Source organism: Musa acuminata, chromosome BXJ2-1, assembly GCF_036884655.1.
Source record: "Musa acuminata AAA Group cultivar baxijiao chromosome BXJ2-1, Cavendish_Baxijiao_AAA, whole genome shotgun sequence".
Lineage (NCBI taxonomy): Eukaryota > Viridiplantae > Streptophyta > Magnoliopsida > Zingiberales > Musaceae > Musa > Musa acuminata.
The window spans coordinates 37,510,511-37,535,841 of NC_088338.1; the positions used below are offsets into that span (position 1 = coordinate 37,510,511).

The 25,331-nt window shown below is 34.1% G+C and overlaps 1 protein-coding gene and 1 long non-coding RNA gene across 3 annotated transcripts; both read left to right on the forward strand.

The window, feature by feature from the left end:
• The first annotated feature begins 216 nt into the window (after positions 1–216).
• Positions 217–1,503, forward strand: LOC135598260 (cell division cycle 20.2, cofactor of APC complex-like). Its single transcript, XM_065091792.1, has one exon. The coding sequence runs from the start codon at positions 217–219 to the stop codon at positions 1,501–1,503; it is 1,287 nt and encodes a 428-aa protein (XP_064947864.1).
• A 13,374-nt stretch (positions 1,504–14,877) lies between these two features.
• On the forward strand, positions 14,878–21,914 carry LOC135599163 (uncharacterized). 2 transcript variants are annotated; one of them, XR_010481856.1, is made up of 3 exons: positions 14,878–17,299; positions 17,958–18,155; positions 20,593–21,914. It is a non-coding gene; the product is annotated as an uncharacterized LOC135599163 (long non-coding RNA). The 2 variants fall into 2 exon arrangements; XR_010481857.1 differs by lacking the exon at positions 17,958–18,155.
• The last annotated feature ends 3,417 nt before the right edge of the window (positions 21,915–25,331 follow it).

The window sequence follows — 25,331 nt, forward strand, 5'->3', positions numbered from 1 at the left end:
TTGCGGTGATCTCATTCCTTTCTTTTTTCTCTTGTTTCGTTTCGCTTGGTTCTTCATCCGTCGAAATTTTGATTAGGGTTCAGAATTTTTGTTGGTCTTGGGGTTCTTTTAATCGATTCTTGGTTGTCGACTTTCTTGTGGGAAGATCGATCTTTCTGGTTTTCTCGATCGTTTTTCGTCACCTAGCCAGTCTCGTTCTGGTTTCGATTGGAAAATATGTCTTCTTCGCGTTCTAGGCGTGTGGAGTACGACCGCTTCATCCCGTTCCGGTCGGCGATGGACATGGACTACGCACGCTTTGCCCTAACCGGGCCTTCGAGACCGCAGCGTGATGGTTCGAGGGAATCCCCATCGAGCGTGGCGTACCAAAAGCTTCTTGACGAGTGCATTTTGAAGAACAGGTCTCGTATCCTCGCTTTCAAGACTGCACCTGAAGCGTCGGCCAGCAAGCTGCCCGAGTTTGACGAGCCCATTCGGCCGCAGAAGAAGCAGCAGAGGCGAATCCCTAAAGAACCAGAGAGGGTTTTGGTAATCCACGGCTTGTTGGATGATAATGTTTTGAATCTCCTCGACTGGGGAAGCAATAATGTGTTGGCGATTGGCCTTGAGGACGCAGTGTATCTCTGGGACGCTGCAAACGAGTCGACTAAGCTTCTACAACCCGTAGAAGACAGAGGACCTATCACTTGCATCCGCTGGTCGCCAGACTGTGCAGTTCTTGCTGTCGCATTTGGCAATTCAGATTTATCCCTGATTGATCTAGCAACAGGACATGTCGTGGATGGGATGGAAGATGAGAACCAGGCCCCTGTGTTGTCACTTGCGTGGAGAAGTAATTCAATCTTGACAGTCGGAAGATTTGATGGCACTGTTGTTGATTATGACTTTAGAAAGGATGACATGTTCATCTGTTTCTATAATGGGCATCGGCGTGGAGTTTGTAGTCTTAAATGGTCCGTGTTGTCAGGGCGGTATTTGGCGAGTGGAGGGCAGGACAAACTAGTGCACATATGGGATGCCTGCATGCCTGTCTCACGTGACCATCCACGTCAACGTCAATGGCTTCACAGGATCAGCAGCCACACTTCCATTGTGAAGGCCGTTGACTGGTGCCCAACTCGGAGCAACCTGTTGGCTTCTGGTGGAGGTTGCAATGATCATTGCGTTAAGTTTTGGAACACCGTTAACGGTGCTTGCTTGAACTCGATTGATGCTGGCTCTGAAGTTTGTGCATTGCTATGGGACAAAAACAAATCTGAATTACTGACCTCCCATGGTTCGCCGAACAATCAACTCACCTTGTGGAATTACCCATCCATGACGAGAGTGGCTGAGGTTTCCGGTCATTCATCCCGGGTTCTTTCCTTGGCTGGGAGTCCACTGGGAGGTGTAGTAGCTTCTGCAGCAGCAGATGAGACAGTCAAGTTTTGGAATATCTTTGAGACTCCCAAAATAACAAAACCTGAACTGCCCTTTGCCCAATTTAATGTCATCATAAGATGAAAAGGTGGATAGGTGGAAATGATTAAGATTCCAAATGAAAGACTTCTCTAGTGCTTGGCATGAAGATCTGTTGTTGGTAACATTGCGATGGGAAGTTTCGTGGTGTCAAAGAGGCAGTACATTTTCATACAAGCGCATGGATTCAAGATCTTCAAATATGAGCGCAACCGCCTAAGGTAAGTTAGAAACCTTACAGCCTTTTACAGCATTTTAGTAGGCTTATTTACAACATGACTATCATTGCAGCTACGAGTCTGATTTTTGTTTCCTATTTATTGTTTATCATTTCATAGTTATCGATATGATTATTGCCCAATTGATGAAACATGTGGTCTATAATTTTTGCCCAATTGTTATAATCTAATTATGTGGTTTAAAGTGATTTTAATTTGCTTCTCTTGTGTTTCTTTTTTGTAAGTTACTATCTTTGTCTCATTTTTGTTTGAGAATTTTTGTGCAGACTATATATTTTGTTGTGTATGCTAATCATGCATAATTAGATCAAACTGATAGATGCTTATTGTTTTTTTTCTTTTTTGAGTTCAGATTTCTTATGATATTCAATATGGCCTTGATATCACATGAAGACATCACATTGCACACCTAGAAGAGTGTTTGACAATCGAGAGATCTATGCATTATAAGAGGTAATTGCCTATGGCCTTATGTTTCTATTTTTTCTTTCCGACTATAAGTTTCCTATGATATAAGTTAAACTTAAGAATTTTATATTCTTTTAGGACTATAAAGAAACTTTGAAGATTGAACTGTGTAGCTCTATTGCCAGAACAAAGCACTTGTAATATGGCCTTAAGTATCACATGAAGATATCACATTGCCAAAACAAACTTTGAAGATTGAACCGTATAACAAACTTCAGATTTCCTTTTCCATTTTTTTTTGAGTTGAGATTTCTTATAACATTCAATATGGCCTAGTTATCACATGAAGACATCACATTGCATATCTAGAAGCGTGTTTGACAATCGTGAGATCTATGCATTATAAGAGGTAATTGCTTATGACCCTATGCTTCTTTTTTCTTTTCTAACTATAGGTTTCCTATGATATAAGTTGAACTTCAGAATTTTATATTCTTTTAGGACCATTAAGAAACTTTGAAGATTGAACTATGTAGCTCTATTGCCAGATCAAAGTACTTTCACATGATGAATTTAAAATCTTGCTATGGTGTCTTTGCTAAATCTTTATTCACAGATACAAAGATATTAAAGCATCTTTGGATTTGCTTAGAGGGTGAAAATATGGAAACTTATGGTGTTGCACAACTATAATCATATTCAACAACTAAGAGATCTATGCATAATTTTGATCTAAGATGTAACTTCTTATGTCTTTATTTTTTGGGTGACTAAAGGTTCCCTAAAATATCCATTAGCCTTCAGATTTTTTATGTTCTTTTAGGACCATTCTAGAACCCGTGAAAACTTTTATTTGGTGTAGATATTATTTCACTACGGAGTACTTCATTTCACTTGAAATAGTGTTTTTTTTATGTTTATTTGCATATACAAAGATACTAAAGCATCTCAGGATTTTGTTTAGAGGGTGAAATAATTTAGAAAATTGTGGAGTTGCAAAACTAGAATTGTGTTTGACAATCAAAAGACTGTTGATCAACCACTCAGATATTGTTTAAAAAACTGTTCATGAAATGAATAATTTTCAATTTGAAATTTTTCGAAAATAAAGATAAGTTCAAGAGTGAAATCCAAGCCTAAATTTTTTTGTTTTTAGTAAGATGTGTCATAATTTCTGTAGAAAGCAGTTATTCAACCTAAGAGAACTGCAAACCACAGTATATACCATAATAGTAAAGAGATACCAAACAAATAAATCTATGAGCTTGATAAAGGTGATGCATTGTAATTCTGTTTATTATGTTTTTCCCTGTGAAATAAACAAAAATATCAAATTTATATGTCTTTCCATGAATAGATTATGTCTTCTGCAACATAGATACACTTCTGATCCTAAGATAGGGCTTGAAAAATGGTGTCAAATGGGATATAATGCAGTTCTAAAGTTTGGAAGTTAGCTTACTAGACCAACAATTCGTAAATGCTTCATTATAGTGATAGTGGAGTAGTTCGGGTCCTTCCGATTAACAAGATCTTCATTAAAGGTTTCGATTTGGATTTATCTTGCTGAATCAGCTGTAGTTGTAGCAGAGTGGTAGCAATGTTCATGAGCTTGATAGACAAGCTTGCTATGTTTCATATAAATGTCCACCAATTAATGACATGGCTACTATTTCAGTATTTTTTCAATTATGCTATTGTGGTCATTTACCACAAGTTTCAGCATCCAAGCACTATATCTGAAATTTGCCTTTGTAAGTATAACACTGACCTTTGAGTTGGTATTTCTTGTTTCCAACTTCCCTATTTGTTTACTGAGATTAAGGTAGCAGTAGCGGTTGTGATTATTTATTGCGATTCCAGTAATATCACATGTGGTACCAAGTTTGAATTTGACACGATAATTCCGATTGATTTATTTAAGTCATCATTTTTTTTAATAATCTATTCATGATCTTGTTGGTTGTAATGGAGAGACAAATTGAATATTGGGTAAGCATTTGAAGTTTCCATCACCAAAGTTACCATCCCTTCCAACACCTCTACCTCTGTGCCCCTTGCCATCATCATATATATCTTGTAAACTATCATTGGCCTTATGGACAAGGCTAATGCGGTGGAGATTGATGATCCTCAGAAAGCTCCAGAGCTTGATCGAGACAAACAAGAAGCTGCAGTGAAGCTTATGGCCAACGATGCGTGCACCCTTTGCAACACGGGGAAGGTGCATATACAACCTTCTTTTTCTCTTGATTAATGGTTGTTGGTGTTTGAATTATAAAACTAGAAATCAGTTTTATGTTGTGAAATTATGCATTTTTTTATTGATGCGCATATGGTTAGCTCACCCTTATTATCCAGAATAATAATTATTCATACTGGTCAAATTTTGTTATTCTCCCCTCTGTTTCAAATGGTCTGAATATTTCGTACCTGATGTGGAGCCATCCATAAAAGATCCTTCTACTAGGTGCTTGTTAGTGTTTGACTTGAAGCCTCACACTTTGAATATAAATTTGAGAGAATTTGTAACATGAATGAACAACTAGTTTACTTTTTTTTTTCCAAAAGTGGACGACTTTATATAAAATCTCCAAGCTGATATGCTAGACATTGTTTGTCATAAATGAACTAACAAAATGAAAGAAAGCCGGAAGAACTCGCAAGACTGAATGTTACATCTTTGGACAATGTATCATTCGAACTAGAAGCTCAACTTAAACACACACTTTTCCTTCATTTGAATTAATGAATTGGTCCTCCCCTCTTTTTCTGTGCTTTCTGAACTTCTTAATGAAATATTTCAAATTGTTTTGAAGAGTTCAATTATTCCAAGAATTACTTCAATGCATTTTAGTGATATACTAAGTGAACTGGTTTTGCAAAAAACTTAGAAGTCATCTGTTATTTTTTTGTTGAGCCTGCATATGGATTTTAAGAAGGAATATAGACACCATTTTTAAGTTCCATCATATTTTTTCCTCTTTTTCCCCTTTTCCTCCATAAATTTACAGTAAGGGTCTTTCCATAATTGTCAATATTATAACAAATGTCTACTATTATTCATAACCGTCAATATTTTCAGCTTCATACAATGAGATTTTGCCTAATGTCACTGATTATAGATTAAGTTGTTTGCAAATTGTTTCATGCTTAAAGATATTTCACCTCCAATAATTTTCTCATAGATTGACATTTGTGATGCTTCAGTCATATGTTGAGGCTTACCTTTCATTCATGTTATGATCAAGGCACATTGCTTTTTTTTATCATTCAGGGACAAAGAGACTTAGAGCATTGATGTTTCATTTATTGGAATTTGAGAATCAGGTTCAAGTATCCTTTCTTTGTTGAATATTTTGGTTACTTCTTTACTAGAAAATATCTATGGTGGTTTCTCAAATTTTATCATTGAAAAGTCTACTGCACTAATTAATTCTCTTTCTTGTCTAACTTCTGGCCTGCCTCTTAACATTCTGTAATCTTTTTATCAAATTAGTTATAATTACTAACAAAGAATTGTGACTTCTATTAGTCTTTCTGTTATGTAAGAAAGAAAAAAAGAGATCTTATCAAATTCTGGATTGCATTCTAGATATTGCTCTTCTATTACAGATCATTCATCAATAATATTTTTAGACATGTTTCGATTCCTTTAGACTTCGTTTTTTCTCCTTTTGTTATATTATTCATCAATAATAACATTCCATAATCTTTCGAACAAATTAGTTGTCATTACTCATTACTAACAAAGAATTGTGACTTCTATTAGTCTCTCTGTTCCGTAAGAAAACAAAAAAAAGACCTATCAAATTCTGGAATTACATTTTAGATACTTCTCTTTATTATAGATCATTCATTGATAATATTTTTAGACACATTTTGATTCCTTTAGACTTTGTTTTTTCTCCTTTATTTGTGTGTTTTCCACTTTGCACTATTCTGACTATATATTCTGTAGCTGATATTTAACTAATCGTTTTATCATTTAAAAACTGACAATTTATCATATTAATAATATAGGTTTTCCTACCTTGTTGGATTTGCATGTAAAGGTACTGAACATAATACCTTCGCTGTTGATGAGTCACTTAAAGACTTCGCACGATTAGCTGTCGGACTTTCAGTTGTTAGCTCCACTTTTCAAAATTGTTTTTTTCCCCACATTTGAACATGAGGCAGCAAATAGTTTCCTCATTGCTCTAAGTATGCATTTCTAGATGTCTAGAATTTAGGAGTATATTATTGCTTTGGTTGTCATGAACAAGGTTCGTAATATCGTACCGTACCGGTGTTTCGACCTGGGCTCGGTACGGTACGGTACGGTGTACCGACCGGTACCCCCAGGTGCATCGAGCGGTACACCTAATTTCAGTCCGTTAAACCCTCCGAAAATACCTGAAAATAAAAAAAAAAGTTAGGATAGGGTTTTCAAGTTATAAATAAATATAGTAATAGTATAAGTTTAGCAAAATCAATGTAAATTAGGTAAGAATAGTATCACATATCTTTTTCGGGCTTTGAGGTAGTTTTGTTCGAGGTTCGTATTTCAACCCGTTATAGATTGAAATATCTACAGAAAAATCATTTGAATTGTTAGACTATTTTATTACAATATAAACTCTAAAATTTAAATTAATTAAATAATTACATATGTAGATATACCTGATTGTTGATTTTACCACCAAAACGAACGACGGGCCTCCACCCAATCTAACATTGGCTCTGAATCTTCGTTGTAGAATTGGAGGTCAATAGGATCAATATGATCCAAATATGTAATTTTAATCCAATATGATTTAAATTATGATAAAATTATTATTTATCTACACTAATTATACGATTAACATAGTTAATTTTTCACTAATTACTTCTCTTTCAACACTATAAACATGACAAATACCCTAATAGGTATTAAAGAAATTTAATTGATATAAAATCGAATAAATTTTGATTAAATCATCATTAAAATGACTAATCACAGCATTAAATAACTTTAATAAAACTTAATTAAACTTATTTTACTATCATAAATATTATTCAATATTTAATATGCATGAAACATACTAATCATAATGTTAAAGATCTTAATTACTCTCTAATTAAAGAAAGCGAATACATACCTCTTGATTAGAAAGCTCTTTCTCTTAATCTTCCTAAATTAGCCTCGATTGAATTCACAAATCTTTGTTTTGTAGAGTTTAGGAGAGAAAAAAAAGTTTGAGAGAGAGTTTAAGAGAGTATAATGAAATAGGGGAGAAGAATAGCTTAAATAGAATGAGAAAGGGCTCCAACGGTCAAATTGACCGTTGGAGCACTGTAGCACTGCTACAGTGCGATAACGATCGAAATCGACCGTTACCGATTTGTGCCGGGCGGTAACGGTTGAAATTTCGACCGTTACCGCTCGATATTATATCGTATCGTTCGATACGAGGTTTTTTTGAATGTACCGCCCGATAGCGGGCGGTCTGCGTACCGGTATGTACTGTCCGTACCGGGCGATACAATTCGGTATTGCAGACCTTGGTCATGAATATAGAAATTCAGAAAATAAATCTATCTGAGATATTTTTTTTCTGTTGTTATGTAGTCCATTCTCTAATCTTATATAGGATATATTTTATTGATGTCAGTTATCTAGTTTTACGTGACATGCCATATTTAGTAATTTGTGCATCTCTGTGTATTTGCCTCGTTCAAGATTCAGATTGTTCATTGTACCAACAACAACAAGAAGTGAAGATATCATGGGTAGCTACTATCATTTTCTAAAATGCTGTATGATTGGTTATAACCATTGGGTGTCATACAATTTCAACAATGGTGATTTAGATTTATTTACTCTCAAGTGTTGGTGCTATCAGTTTTTTTGGTTATGTTAATGGTGCTCTGAGCTAGGAACTAGGTCAAAAAATTTTTTAAAAAAATTGAAGAGAATCTCAAGAAGTAAGAAATCATGAAGACAAATGTCCATCTTTAAATATTTTTGTGATTTTAAATGGAATATTAAATGCAAAGCTACCTTTCTTGTGATCTTAGAGTTCTCTCTTGGTGATTGTTATTTGTCATAGCTTGATAAGGATTAGTAACCAGATGACACTCACTTAATATGGGTTGTTTCTCTTTTATTTTCAAAATTTGCTATCAAGTAGATGTTAATACAGACAAATTCCAATGATTTATGACCTCTCCTCGACCTTTAGGTGTTAATGTTGGTGTGTTTGTCTTGATGAAATTTGGGACTCAATTGCTGATGGTTTCAGTTTGGTCATTTCTCAGATGATGGCGATTGCAATATGTGGATATGGAATTATGGGATAGTGTCACTTGGTAGAATGTCTTTTCTTTGATTATTAGCTCTTATGTTGTCTAGATTCAACTTCCAATAGCATTTTGTAGTGCTTGTGATCAAGATTTTAGTTATGCTCACTGATCCGAAGTTTTTGTTTATGTTCACTTATCCAAATTGAGAGAATTACATGGGCTCTTGAAATGTTGCTGAAGTCAAGTCTGCAAATTTGTGCCCTTAACATTGGAACTATAAATTTTTATGATGTGTTGTTAGCAAGAAGTTCTTATGCATTTATGATGCAATCATTACTATAGTTAATAAGGTTTTATAATGTGGCATTTTATATTGTTTGCTATGCTTTAGCTAAATTGACTTTACTCAACTCGATACTCAAAGAACATCTTTGTGTAATTTTTATGGTCCTTTTTGCTTATCATGTTATTACTTCTAAAATAATTAATTTGTAATTATATGATGGTAAATGTATAATGTGAAATATTAAGTGTAAATAAAATCTCACTCAAATTGAAATGACTAGCAAAGCAAATTATAAAGGTATCATACAAAGCTAGTTGTTAATTGGAACATATTTGTGCAGCATTCAACTGATATCTCAATAAAAGATGCTTCTTAATCAGGTTAAAACACATGTACTTATCCATACATTTTGAAGGTACACTCAATCAGTTACGTTTTGATATGGTAATTTGAAACTTTTATTTTTAGTCTCCATAGGTTAGGCTTTGTAGAATCACTAGATTTGGGTATAAAAGTAGATGCATAACTGAATCATGACACCTTTGGCTCATATCATATTCTTTTTTATCACTAAATAGGAAGCTAGCTACTTAGTTTTGATGAACATCTTCTATTGTTTATAAAGCAAATTGTCATGCCCTGTAATTCTTTATGTTGTTTTTCTTCTTTTATTTTTTTCATGTAATATGGTATCAAAACTTAATCGTTGACCCGTATGCTTGTCCCTCTTGGATTTGTATGCTATGTTTGTATGTAGTTGTTTTTGCTTTTCATGTACTTTCCAACTTCCATGAATGAATTAAATATTGGTACCAATTCTAACGCAATATGATGTGATATAACACAAAAATACAAAAATTGTTAGTTGAAATCTTTAGGAATGTACAATATATTAATTAATGCTAGCAAATGATCGGATTGATGTTGTCATATTGACTCTGTAAGAACGTCAATCCTTGTTGTCAATATATCATACCAACTCAGGCAGAACATCAATAACATCAATCCTTATTGTCAATATACCTTGGTTACTTTAATTATGACTATCTAAAATCGAAACATGAAAAAAATTTTGAGGAAAATAATTTGGAGTACATAAATTATTTTTTATGACTTTTAAACATAATACAGTTGTTTGTGGTAAAATTCCAAATTATTTTGTTCTGTTTAATGAAATTTGCCACCAAATTGGTAGTATAACTAAATTTTCTTTGTCATGAGAAAAAATAATAGATAATTTTAGAAAGAAATATTGATAACAATTAAGAAGAAGTTGACAAAGACATATAACACAAACAAAACATATAAAATATTTAAAATAATTAGGAAAATATGATTTAATTGAAAGCAGTCTGAAAAATGTTTAAATAAGATTTAACACAATAAAAACATGGAAAATTAAAAATCTACTTATGTTGATAAAGATGTTAGAGAAATGTTTACAAATTTATGAAAATTAAAAATTTCACAAAAGTTGTCTTAGTCTAAGAATATGTTTTCCTCAAATCTTAAAAATCCATAATAGTTTATCACAGAATCAAAATCTTCAAGGGCATTCCTATAGACTACACCTATTCGATCCAAAACATAGTTATCTAATAAGGGACATGACGAGTGCCTACTGGGCCTCTACCTGAACTTCATTAACTCAAACAAATATAGTTCACTCGATCAAGGATCTCTGCTAATTTCCTTGCCCTCAAACACCTATTGCATCAATGATAACATATTTTATAATTTAAAAGATACAGTCAACAAAGAAAAAATACTCTTAACATGCCTCCTTAGTTTTGATGTAATGCATTACTTAGCTTTTAAGGAATGAACATTTTGATTTTTTAAAAAATAGATGTAATTGAAATAAAGTTTACAAAAGGTAGAATATGGTGATTAGGAATACTTGTTAATTGGCTAAAATATGTTAATTGTTGCCATTTTGTGTGTCTTCATTAAGAATTAATTATAAAAAATACAGTTATCATTTAATAAATATAAGGCATTGTTAGAGATTACATTTTAGAGGAAGGGAGATGCATACTTGAAAAGGTCATTTTATAAATATAAAGCAGTATTAGAGCTCAAATTTTAGCGGAAGAGAAGCATAGTTGAAATTTGAAAAGATCTATCAAGTTTTCTTTTTAGTCTAAAATATCACATTCTAAATAAATACCTTGATGATGTCTATAATCTATTGTTTGGACTCTGGATTATAGTATCTCTTTCTCTTTCATTCAAATTTGTTAATGATAAAAAATGACTAACAACTTATTTGTATACCAGGCGAAACATGTTGGTATACTATCTTATATATCAGTACCATACTACTCTGATATATTATTGAAACCGATATCGGACTGAGATTGACAATATTATTTTTTGGTGTGTATTTTGTTTATTTCAATTTGTTTACAAGAGTAGTTCTAATTTATTTTTATGGGCATTAACTTTATTTATGGTAACATGTGGAATTTTACTGCAAGACAACTACGTAGTTTGTCAACATGGCAACCAATTTTAGTGACTAAGACTTTTAGTTAAAAGCAAGGGCTTTTCAATTTTAGTTATTTTGGGTTACATGAATGAACAAACAGTGTACTTTTTTTCCCAAAAGTGGACAAATTTAAATATGCAAGATGATATGCTAAACATTGTTTGTAAAAAATGAACTAACAAAATGAAAGAATGCAGAAAGAACTCGCAAGACTCTGAATGTTTACATCTTTGGGCAATGTATCATTCAAACCAGAAGCTCAGCTTAAACACATACTTTACCTTCATTTGAATTAGTGAATTGGTCTCCCCTCTCTCTTTTTGTTAAGCCTTCTGAATTTTTTAATGAAATATTGCAAACTTGTTTGAAGAGTTCAATTATTCCAAGAATTACTTCAATGCATTTCTGATTTTAGTAAGATGCGTCATAATTTCTGTAGAAAGCAGTTATTTCAACCTAAGAGAATTGTAAACCACAGTATATTTCATAATAGTAAAGAGATACCAAACAAATAAATCTATGAGCTTGATAACGGTGAGGCATTATAATTCTGTTTATTATGTTTTTCCCTGTGAAATGAATAAAAATATCAAATTTACATGTCTTTCCACGAATAGACTAGGTCTTCTGCAACATAGATACACTTCTGATCCTAAGATAGGGCTAGAAAAATGGTGCCAAATGGGATATAATGCAGGTTCTAAATTTTGGAAGTTAGCTTACTAGATCAATAGTTCACAAATGCTTCATTATGGTGATAGTGGAGTAGTTCGGGTCCTTCCGATTAACAGGATCTTTATTGAATCTGAAGGTTCTGATTTGTGATTGTTTCAGTCTATGGGATTTATCTTGCTGAATCAGTTGTAGCTGTAGAAGAGTAGTAGCAATGTTCATGAGCTTGATAGACAAGCTTGTTATGTTTCATATAAATGTTCACCAATTAATGACATGGCTACTATTTCAGTATTTTTTCAATTCTGCTGTTGTGGTCATTTACCACAAGTTTCAGCATCCAAGCACTATATCTGAAATTTTCCTTTTGTAAGTATAACACCGACCTTTGAGTTGGTATTTCTTGTTTCCAACTTCCCTATTTGTTTACTGAGATTAAGGTAGCAGCAGCGGTTGTGATTATTTATTGCGATTCCAGTAATATCACATGTGGTACCAAGTTTGAATTTGACATGATAATTCCGATTGAATTATTTAAGTCATCATTTTTTTAATAATATATTGATGATCTTGTTGGATGTAATGGAGAAACAAAATGAATATTGGGTAAGCATTTGAAGTCTCCATCACCAAAGTTACCATCCCTTCCAACACCTCTACCTCTGTGCCTCTTGCCATCGTCATGTACATCTTGTAAACTATCATTGGCCTTATGGACAAGGCTAATGCGGTGGACATTGATGATCCTCAGGAAACTCCAGAGCCTGATCAAGACAAATAAGAAGCTCGTGGCCAACGGTGCGTTTACCCTTTACAAGAAGGGGATGGTGCATATACAACCTTCTTTTTCTCTTGATTAGTGGTTGTTGGTGTTTGAATTGTAAAACTAGAAATCTATTTTATGTTGTGAAATTACGCATCGAAGAACAAGAGAATGAATGTCTTATCAATTACTAATGAGATCATCTAGTATTTTTTTTATTAATGCACATATGCTTAGCTCACCCTTGTTATCCAGAATAATAGTTATTCATACTGGTCAGATTTTTTTTGTTACCCTCGTGTTTCAAATGGTTTGAATATTTCGTGCTTGACGTGGAGCCATCCAGAAAAGATCCATCTACTAGGTGCTTGTTAGTGTTTGACTTGAAGCCTCCCACTTTGGATAAAAATTTGAGAGAATTTGTATATGAATGAACAACCAGTTTACTTTTTTTTTTTTCCAAAAATGGACAAATTTATATATCCAAGCTGATATGCTAGATATTGTTTGTCAAAAATGAACTAACAAAATGAAAGAATGCAGGAAGAACTCGTAAGATTCTGAACGTTTACATCTTGGGGCAATGTATCATTCGAACCAGAAGCTTAGCTTAAACACACACTTTACCTTCATTTGAATTAGTGAATTGGTCTCCCATTTCTCTCTCTCTCTGTTAAGCCTTCTGAATTTGTTAATGAAATATTGTAAATCGTTTTGAAGAGTTCAATTATTTCAAGAATTACTTCAATGCATTTTATTGGTATACTAAGTGAATTGATTTTGCAAAAAATTTAGAAGTCATATGTTAATTTATAAGTAAAACAAAGGGACATCGCTTGTTTTTTTGCTCGCGTGGGAGAAGAAACCCTCCCCACGCACCAAAAAGGGTGACGAGGCAATCGCCCCTTTTTATGTTATATATATATATATATATATATATATATATATATATATATATATATATATATATATATCGAATGTACCTCTCGGTATACAGTAAGTACCATATCATACCGAGCGAATCTCAAAACTCCGATATTGTATGAAATTTCAATCCTTGTCCTGAACATACATTTATTATTCATTATAATCCTTGTCCTGAACATATATTTGTTATTCATTATAAGTTTTTGGTTTTTGTATATTGGATCTTAAGTTGCTAAACTAAAAATGTATGTATTGGAATGAAATCCTACAGAAACAAGATGTCTAATTAGTTTATGTCAACTAATCTAGACAAAAGTAAGCAAATAATGGGTTGGACGGATAGTTTACATTATATGATTCAAGTTTCAAAAATTCTATATATTCTTGCAAAACTCTTAGGATATGCCGAAATAAAAGTTGCAATTGATCACAACAAGAAAAAAGATATAACTTAATTCCTCGATGGTGTGACAAATTTGAACATTTTTTTTGTATTACAATGTCTCTTTAACTCAAGTCCATGATAGTGTAATCAATTTAATTGTGTTCTTTTATATAAATTATTATCTGAAAGAGTCTTCCCATATTTTCTTAATTTCTGATTTTTTTTTATTTTAGTACACTTGTTAATGGAGCTATCTCTTGATCTTCCAAGGCATTCCCTCATTAAGATATTAGGACAAGCTTCCCAGTTGATATATGGATCTGAAAATTGAATAAAAGTTACATAAAGATTGCATCTTTCATGAAACAAATAGGATAAATATTTATATAGTTGGGTTTCCTTAGCACAAATGGAGTACCAATAGACTAGGTTAATTAAAAATGTTCTCACCTTGAACGTTAGGCAGGAGGCAAGGTTAGGAGGAACAAATTTAAATGGACAAATTTATCTTATATAAGTATGTGTTAGGCGTAAATAAATTTTTGCTTAGTTGTAAACAAGATGAAACATGTTCAATCTAGTAGAGTTATTATGTTGATGTGAATGCCTCAATCGAGAACTTCATTTTCTCTAGGATTTTCTGCATTGGAAGTCATTGTGTCATAGGTTAGTGATATGTTCAGAGATGGCTATGCTTAATTTCCCCCTTCACCAAAATCACAGCCATAGAGAAAACAAACTTTCTTATGTTTTTATGTGTTGGCAAAAAATGTTTCTCATTGTTAGGTTTAAAAAAGCGAGTAGTGCCATGATTCAAAGGCCTCTTTGTTGTCTAATTAGACCGAAGTATACTTATTTTTCGATCTACAATTGTCACTTTTAAATTCCTGCTAGGTGTTTCAATTTTGATCTTTCTCAAAGAAAATTAGTTTCTTTACTTGATTTCTTGTTATGAGTACCAATGTTTCTAACACCGCCAATGTCGGTCCCAAGCCCGAATGAAAAAGGTGGAGGGTTGCTTAAGGCCATAAAAAGCCAGTGTTGAAAACATGTTAGTACTCATAAGCATGATCCTAACTGTTTCATGGTAAGACTAGTCCGTCACAATAAATTGATGCAACATATATTGACCTCTCCAGTTATTATGAGAAATAGAGTTTTCTGTTCCTAATTCTAACATTTAAAGTGCCCATTAGTTCTTTAAATCAAGGTCTGCAATACCGAATGATACTGCTCGTACCGGGCGGTACATACCGGTCCGTCAATAGACCAATACACGGACAGCCCGCTACCGAATGGTACCATCAATTAAGGCATTATCGTTATCGATTGAGGTGTTATTATCGACGGTGATCGAGGGAGAAGAAAGAAGAGGGAGAAGACGAAGAAAGAAATAGGAAAAAAAGGTAAAACCTGGATGTCACCTCTCTCCTCCTCGTCTGTCGACGACTTCTCATCTGTGCACGGGAGAAGAGGCATCGGCTTGTGGGGCGGAGAGAAGCGAAGATTTTTTTTTTTCTTCTCTTCTTGGGCAATGTCGCCTCGGGCATCATCGCAATATTTTTGTTTTTTAGATGTCGTAATTTTTTTTTTATCTGCACGTCACCCCGCATAGAGGTAAACTGTGCGGTTTACCTATATATATATATATATATACATATATATATATATATACATATATATATATATACATATATACACACACACAGCGGTATACCAAAATATACCACTCGGTATATAGTATCATACCGTATCGAATAAGTCTTGAAATTTTGGTATAGTACAAAATTTCAATCCTTGATTTAAGTGACTTCTTTTATGGACTAACATGCAAATATCAGGACTGTGTAACTTATATATCATGAACTAGCATTGTCCATAATGTAAGTTACTCATATAAGAAACCAACAAGTATGCTTTCTGTGGATGATAATTGTTAGGACGGGAAACCACAGCATGTGGATAAGGCTCTTAATGGTGAAATTTTATAGGTTGGATCAAGGTATGCAATACCGTACCGTATTAGTATTTCGAGGTTGGCTCGGTATGGTACAGTACCGTATACCGAGCGGTACGTCAGGGTGTCTCGAGCGGTACACCTAATTTAGGTGTAAGACCCTCCGAAAATACCTAAAAATAAAAAAAAAGTTAGGATAGGATTTTTACGTTAGAAATAAATATAGTAATAGCATAAGTTTAGTAAAATCAATGTAAATTAGGTAAGAATAGTATCATATATCTTTTTCAGGCTTTGAAGAATATCTTATGCAAGGTTCGTATTTCAGTTTAGTACGGATTATCCTTATGTAAACATACCTCTTGATTAGAAAGTTCTTCCTCTTAATCTTCCTAAATTAGCCTCGATTCAATTCATAAATCGTTGTTTTGTAGAGTTTAGGAGAGAACAAATGTGAGAAAAAAAGAGTTTGAGATAGTTTAAGAGAGTATGAGAATGTAATGGAGTGAAATAAAGGAGAAGAAGGGTTTAAATACCATAAGAAAGGGTTCCAACGATCAATTTGACCATTGGAGCACTGTATCACTGTTACCGAGCGGTTTTAAATATTTCTTCCTCTTACTGTAGCATTGTAGCACTCTAGCATGTTCTGTCCGGTAGCGGGTGGTCCGCATACCGGTATGTCGTCGGACCGGTACGTATCGCCCGTACCGGGTGGTACCATTCTAAATTGGTTGGATCAAGATTGACAATCCTTGGAACATGATGAGATAAACTACTCCACTTTATTTGACTTTGTGTACTAAAACTTGATGGTTAATTTTTTTTTTAACTTTTTATTGGCAGCTGTAATGACATATATGAATCTCCAATTGAATTGTGAGAGACATGATGGCTATGCAGGTCCATCTTCTCAAAGGATTTGGACTGCCATTTACAAAGATAAGTCTCCACATTGTTAGTTACAGATGTTCTTCTGTTTCTTCTTTGCATTTTGTTTTGTAATATTTTGTGTCAAACATTGAAATAATTATAGATGATGTGTTCCATATTACTTAATAGAAATTCTTTTGCTTTTTGGCTTTCCACGTGTTCAAAAGTGTTCTTTCTTAGTTTAGAGGATTCCACAATAAGTTTATGAAGAAACTAATGTTAATTAAATTATTTTTTCATGCATATTATGTGAATGGATATGGTTTCTTATCAAATCAATTTACAACCTGATTTGGCAATTTTGTACTTGAATAGTTGGGTTTGTCTTCAATATTTGATGAAATTGTTAAAACTGAAGTAACCAGGCACATGCAACCTCCTGATTACTTGAGCTTGTTTGGGGAAGAATTCAAATGAACTGAAGATTATTGGGATGCTTCTTATTTGAATGTCTTGGATATATCTGCAGCGGAAGAAGGCAGTCCTCATGTCTTATTTGGATGTGCTTCACAAGTATGTTCTAAATGATCACCTACCCTATAATGTTTTTTAAACTAAGTATCCTGTTTTTTTCCTATTGGAATAACTTTTAGCCACCAGGAGTCTGCTTCTGTAACTAAATTGTCGAGTGTTTACATTCTTTTATAATGAATAGATAGCCTCTCCTGTTCTGCAAATTGGCTAACAGTAATTCAAAATTTTGGTCCCTATTACCACTTATACAAGCACTGCTTCCAGGTGAAAGGTCTCTGTTTTAAGTTAAAACTTTTAACACCTTTTACTAGTTTATATATTAATTAATTTGGATGGATTCTGATTTCCTTTCATTTGATGGCACGTCTTCCTCCAATTAGCCTCCTAAATCAAGTTGATGATAGTTTTTCTTTGTGGAAACATCCTTTTGTCCAGCATGCTCTCTCTCAGGTTCAGCAGTGATGCATCTGGGTGATATACGTTACATGCATTTGTATTCTTATCAAAAGTCTCAACAATTCATATTAATCTGTTGTTGCAGATAATAATAATGTCATCGTCATCTTCTTAATGCTTGTGCGGGCTATCTGTCTTCATTCTTATCATCTCGTGTTTGTTGGTTTCATACCAAGTTTAATTATGAATAGACAATTTACTTTTTGGCTTTCTAAGTAAGCATTTATTTTTCAATCTTCAGGCAAGCAGCATGTGTATCGATTGATTTATGCTTTGGACCATTATCACCATGGATATATACAATTACTGCAAAGGTTTCATCTTTTTCCATAATAAGTCTACATATTAAGTCAACAACTTGTATTTTTGTAACTGCATCGACCCTTTTTCATGTTGATCTTGCAATTGAACTTCCGGAGGACCTCTTGGTGTTATTCAAGTAATTTCATCATTCTTCTTGTTTTTATTACTGTTATGAAGGCTTAATTCTTTATTATAATGAATGCTCGTTTGGTTGGTTGGTTGGTTATGAAGTCATGGATACAAGTGTAAGATATTGATATGATGGATATGGGTATGTATCAATGTATAATGTTCACTATTTAATGTGACAAAATTTGGTATTTATTTAATGTTAGAATAGGTAGATGTATATAAATCATGATTCATCATAATTAACCTATTCATCATGAAAATATATAAACAATGTTTGGTGAATTATCTAACATAAGCAATTAAAACTATCTATGTTTGATGAGTACTTGGTCATTTCTTGGTGCAGATCTGACCTTTTTTGTGGTCAATACATTATGATTTATTGTGGATGGTCAAATTATCAATCACTAATTTTCTCTTGAAATAATCTCCTCATTTTGAGAAAAATGTTATTTGATTTGAACATCATAGTCCTAGCATAACAAAGACTATGAAGTTCAGAGGCAATTTGTTCTGCTGTGGTATAATATTTGATGATGATTGTTCAGATGACAATTAGTTTCACCATTTGATGATTGTTCAGATGGTAGTGGTTGATGATTGTCGAACTATGTTATGCTAGTATAATACTAGCATGGAGTTTTGTTTTATACCAAGGATGTCCCTGAACACACAATCAAGCACAAGGCTTGTTCCAGCCATATGTTTAAACCGTGCTGATCGACATGTATTGTACTGACATGTCCATCCTGATGAACTAAAAAAAAACTTTCTATGACCTATCATAGATGTTATTTTGTGATCCATCTATTACCTTATTATGAAGATTCCAACAATATCAGTCATTTGTACACTTGAATAAAACCCTGATCTCTTGAATTTGATCCTGATCATCATAGCAGTTATTGTGAAACTGAAACTTTTGTCTGTTGGATTGGAGTTTTCCTTTTTTTCTAGAGAGCCAATAAAGAACCTACTGTTTCAGTGTTCTGATGATACAACTATGACACATCCTTGTACAAAGTTCTTTGGAGTGTTGTGCTCAACTCTTATGGGACTTTTATGGACTAATATAACTACTGTTGTGGCTTGGAAAGCTATATATTTCTTAATGGGTAGCAGATTATTTTTTACATGTTTCTAAGATACCAATATACACTTAAAATATACACTTCAAATCCTGTGAATGCAAGTCCTTTAGTTCTAGTTACTGTCATTTAGTACTTTTTAGTTCATGAACCCTGTATGTGACATCCATCTTTCATCTGTGTGCTCAAGAAACTGTGAATTTCATCACAATGCCCCCGTTATTATCCAAATTCTATCCACTTCCTCCTGAATAAAAATTCAAGAAAAGGAAAAAATTTCGTATGATAGATTATGCACTTATTTTCATGCTTCATGTTTGGTTGACTCTGTTCATAATGCTCCTACCGGGTGTTTCCATAATCTACTAGTCGTGCTTATGCTGCTTTGAAGCAAGGTATACAATTTCGAATGGTACCACCCGGTACAGGCGGTACGTACCGGTCCGATAGGTTACCGGTATGCGGACCACCCATTACCAGGCGGAACGCTTAAACTATCTGAAACCCTTCTCATGTTTTTAAACCATTCTTCTCCCCTATTTCACTCCATTTCATTCTCATACTCTGTTAAACTATCTCAAACTCTTTTTTTCTCATATTTGTGTTATCTTAAACTCCATTACACCTAAATTAGGCGTACCGTACCATATCAAGCCAACCTCGAAATGCCGGTACGGTACGATGTTTCAATCCTTGCTTTGAAATATATCTTGCTGGCCTTGTCTGAGCATATGGATGATGTACTGTCAAAATATAAGGTTTGACCTTCTATTAAAGTATCAAGCATAATTTTGCTTACTCTTTCCAATCAGATAGATGATGCTTTTACCATCCGTGTAGGAATTTAAACATAGGCTTCTATTTCTTTTAGAGATGCTAGAACCCTTCCGTGATCCTGTGATTACTGGAACAAAGAATACAACTTCTGAAGATGCTAATGATATACACTTGGAGAAATAGAAGAACTGTTGTATTGCATTCAATGTTATATGTACTGCATTACGAAGGCCTGCCATTCTTCCTTTTGTGGAATCTGAATGGAGACGTGAATCTATTAAACCAAGGTCTATTGTAACAGCATATGCTAATATCATAGAGAAATTAAAAAAACTTTAACATCTTTATAGTTTATACTTTATAATGCTTATTTTTGGAGATGCAAAGAGAGAGAATGAAGTGATCGGTGAAGACTACAGTTTAAAAAGATGTGAGAGTCAAAAATGAAGAAATTATTTTTTGTTTTTTTGTTTTCCCTGCAACAAAAAGAATCTTATCAAATGCACCTTGTTGGTTGTTACATTACTTGGTTTTTAGCTGACAATATACTGTCTTCATCGTCTTTCTATATTGCAGTGTACTCCTTTTTGTTTTGGGGCCACATATGCCATTTCCTTCAGATATTGACCTTTGCAAATGTTCATTTCCTAAGGTGGCTGATCAAGAGTCTTTAGCTGTTTCTTCTAACTTTGTGATATGTTCTCATGGGGCTTCTACCATATCCAGTAATCCGGATGAAGCAAAGAGAAAGATTGATGCATCTAAAGCTGCCACAAGAAAAGATGTACTCCAAGATGCTAATCTGTAGTTTGCTCCTAGAGATCTGTCAAAAATTGTTCTGACAAGTGTTTCAAATTATTTTACTGGGGACTGGATCAGATTGAATTTCAGTTGTGGTGTTTCAGAGGTGAATAAGATTTCAAATAACAACTTTCAGAATATTGGTTTCTTTGCTGATTACTTGTATTCACAAGCAGATTATCTACAACTTGTAAACTATCAAGATTCGGTATATAGGGCTTCCCAATTTGAACATTTGGCAGCTGATTTGTGTTCCCAGCATGACAACCCCAGAAAGCCATGAAGCTGCAATAGAATCCATACTCTTGGCTGCAGAATGTTATGCCAACTCATTCTTTATAATCGATTTCATATGGATGCAATTCAGAGCTTATGAATCAGATGAAAATCATTGGATCCAAATTCATGAATAAAAATGGATTAGTGGTGTTTTATGAAGACCTTAAGAGATGTAATGTCAATCTGGAGACAATAGCTTATCTTGAAAGTAAAAGAGATATAACTGTTCTACAAATTCTGCTTCCGCTAAACTGGACCTCGAATCTGAGAGAATTTTGGCTCTTTGGAAACCTTGTACATATTATTTTGAAGATAATCAGTAGGCTTTAGAAATATCACAAGTCGACATTGAATCTGATGTGGCAACTTTGATTAGGCAGAATCAACCATTGCTTTGCCACTTTGTAATCCTCCTACAGAGTCTCCCCTCTTTCTACTGCATTCTGCAACTGAGTTATCCTGTTCTGTAGAGAATGTTAATGACATTATACTGCAGTCAGCTGCAAATCTTAGTGGACAACTTACAATTTTGTACACCCAACTGAAAGCAGGCAACATACAACTTGAAATGGTAAAGTTACATGGGCTGCCAAGGTGCTGGGCACTTCTTGAAAGATTAATCTGGAAATGATGAACGGACATATCCCATTGGTATCAAAAGTGCTGGTTTCATCTACAGAACTTTAGTTCCACATTTATCATGGATGCAGAAAATATCTAGATTTTCAAGTTGCACATGTTCATTTTCTAGATTTTTAGGATGGATGTCAGTATCTTGAAATACAAAGCAATACTTGAAGGAACACTTGTTTATTGCCTCTGGTCTTTCACAAATTTCATCGTTTTTTCAGTTTTTGAGGATGAGTTAGCACTTACCGATAATTTAGTAATAGAATTTTTAATCTGCATATTCATATCCATCAGGTACCAAAACACACTCCCACAGAATTTGAGTCTTCTGATCAGTCAGATGTTAAACTATCATTTCAAGTACTTTTTCCTCACATGCATATGTTATTCCCAAACATAAGAAAACAGTTTGGTGAGTTTGGAGAAATAATTTTGGAAGCTATTGGTATGCAACTAAACTCTCTTCCATGCAGTTTGCGGACCTTTGTTGGTGGTCATTATCTAGAAACAATAAGGAACCATCTTCATGTTACAAAAAATACTATTCCTTTGGGATGTCATGTCGCTAGAAATGCCAAGGCTATTATTGTTGAGCACATGCAAGCATTGGATAATAAAATGCCCGGGATAGCTCACATCTTAATATCTCTTTGTTGGCAAGTAGCATCTGCTATGCTTGATTTTCTATTTAAGTTGCCTGAGAACATTACTCTCTCCTATGGTTTCTTCTCTATGTTTTATAATCTTGATCTTCTATTGTAATGCATCAAAAATTTCATAGTATTTGTAGACTGATAAATGGTTATCATCATTATGTGAAATTAGCATTGATAACCTTAACGGTAAACTAATAATGAAATGAGGCTTTATTGGTGGGCTTATTCTACATAATGTTGGTCATTCAGAATCAGAATAGTCATCTATTGCATTGCATCATCTTGGAAGAATTATTGACTACAATGGCGTGAATGAACTATCTGACATGGTTAAACAAAATTTGGTTTGCTCTTGGTCAGTAAGGGCTCTTCCTAAATCAGTAGCTTCCATTTTAGTTACAAAGACATGGGATAGAGTGATGGTAGTAGCATCATCTGACCCTTCAATGCTATAGTAAACATATGCATTGGTGTTGTTACTAGCCTTTGTCCTGTATATAGAAAGAGCTCAACTACAATCCTTCCTTGTAGCCACTTATACCATTCTTCGAGAAATGGGCAAAGTTACCAATTCAATGGAATTGTGTCATTTAACAAGACTTTCATTCTATATTCTGGCAAGTGTATATCTTTATTCTCCTGCTGAGGATATTACTTTGATATCTGAAAGTGTTTGAAGGAACCTGGAGCAGATGGGAATGTCACAAACAAGTACTTGCATATATTTCTTTACATATTTCCTGATGTTTGTTTCTAAATATATATTGTAGTGTAACTACTTAAGAGCATTATTGTTATCACATATTCAAAGATATAATGTTGAACAATTAATTATATAATTTACATTTCTTGTGTTAGAAATTTGTTAGATAAAATTTTTTTAAACCATTAGGCTATTTAATTTTTTTTAAATTTCAGGTGTGTTTAATGACTTGGAGAAAAATTTATGCATATATTTGTGTAAACTTAGAAATGAATTTGATGGTGCAAAACTAATATGTTTGCCATATCTATTTAATGGTTGGTTTTGACATCTTATTATGTGAAATAAATTATTTTAATTTTTAATCTATTTTTTCATGGTTTTATGGTCTGTTTGTTATATATCTTCTTTGTTTTTATTTGTTTATGGAAGGTTATAAAAGAAATGCTATCATCCAGCTTTATGGGAAGCCAAGTGATCCTAAATTCCAAACCATTCGGGAGAAAATTCTTTAAGTTGAGTACTATGATAGACTTTTTTTTTTTTTTACGAAGGTAGGGTATTACCCACCCTGGAGATGATTTACTTGGTTTGAGCACCTAGTGAAAATGCCTTATTTAGATTTCAGAACCAATTAGTTTTTTCGCTAGTTCATTCCACTATCTTACATAAGTTGTTCTTTCTAGTATACACTAGTGGACTAATTAGTTTTTTCGCTAGTTCATTCCACTATCTTGTATAAGTTGGTCTTTCTAGTATACACTAGTGGGTTCACAAGTTAGATTTTCTGAAAGAGCCAAATATGATAGGTAAGTTCTGGACACGAATTTTGAGCTAAAGCATTGTTTGTTTTATTATTTTATATGAGTCCCTATCTTTACATATATTATTTTGTAGGACCTTATGTCTACCTAAATACATGGTTCCAAACAAGGTTTGTCGTACCGGACTGTACCGCCCGGTACGGGCGGTACGTATCGGTCCGACAGGCTAGCGGTACGCGGACCGCCCTGTACCGGTCCACCCGTACCGAGCACTGTAGCAGTGCACTGTAGCACTGTAGCACTGCTACAGTACTCGGGACACCTGAGTGTACCGCTCGGTACACTTGGGTGTACCGAGCGGTATACTGTACCATACCGGTACCGAGCCCGGGTCGAAACGCCGGTACGATACGGTACGACGAACCTTGGTTCCAAACATGGTATAATATTGGTCTGTATTATTTATATATGATCCTTTTGGATGATACTAGGTGGTACATGTCTATGAACTGCTCAATATATGATCATATCAAACCAATGGATTATTGATACTAGTATTTTATCAAGATTTAAATTTATAGTTTCAAATATCATAGCATATGGAGGATACTAGTGATATACACTTGAATTGATTATATAAGCATACTAAGTTTGAGAGAAAGTACTAGCACCACTAACTCATCCCACCATCCGAACTGAGGAGGCCACCTAAGTAAAAGTATGGGAGCCCCCATCAACTCTTTGCAGCTGTTGACAGGGGATCAACCCGTGATCCCTATCTGTCTTGACTTCCCAAAGAAAGCCCGCAAGACCCACTCCTGGCTGACACCACAGTTGAAGAAAGGGGCACGCCCCTGCATTAGTAATCGATGGCATGGTTTGCCTCCCCGACACCTCCCTTTCAGACGACTAAAGGAGGGATCACTCCTTGTCTAACTCAAAGCGACTAAAAGGCTAGATAGTAAATATCATCCCGATCACCTAATGTTAATGTCGACCTCAAGATAACATGTCAGTAAGCCACCTCCATTATTGTCCCCTAACAATCAGGGTGGGGGCACCCTCACCAATCCTTGTCCTTGCTGTCATATGCCCAGGTATAAAAACTAAGCCTAGGCTAAACAGGGGCAAGCGGGTGAACACTACACTTTTATGAATACTATTAACTCTCTCCTCCCTCATCCCTCTAACTTAAACATTGGAGGGGTCACGATGGGACATTCCACGGGCAAGGCGGCCTGTCCTCTTAGACCATCGTGGGGAAATCTAGGGGGCAATATCACATGCGCAACGAAAGAACAAAAAATAAAATCTCAAAAATTTTCAAAGATGTGTTCATCGTCGTACGAAGATTCTTGTGCAAAATCAATAAAACTTAAAACTGTATACATTAAATATTGTGTTACCTAGGGAGATCGTATATCCCTAAATCCCTATAGATCTGTAGGAGAGGATAAAGGAAGTCAAATGCCTTTCTCTCTA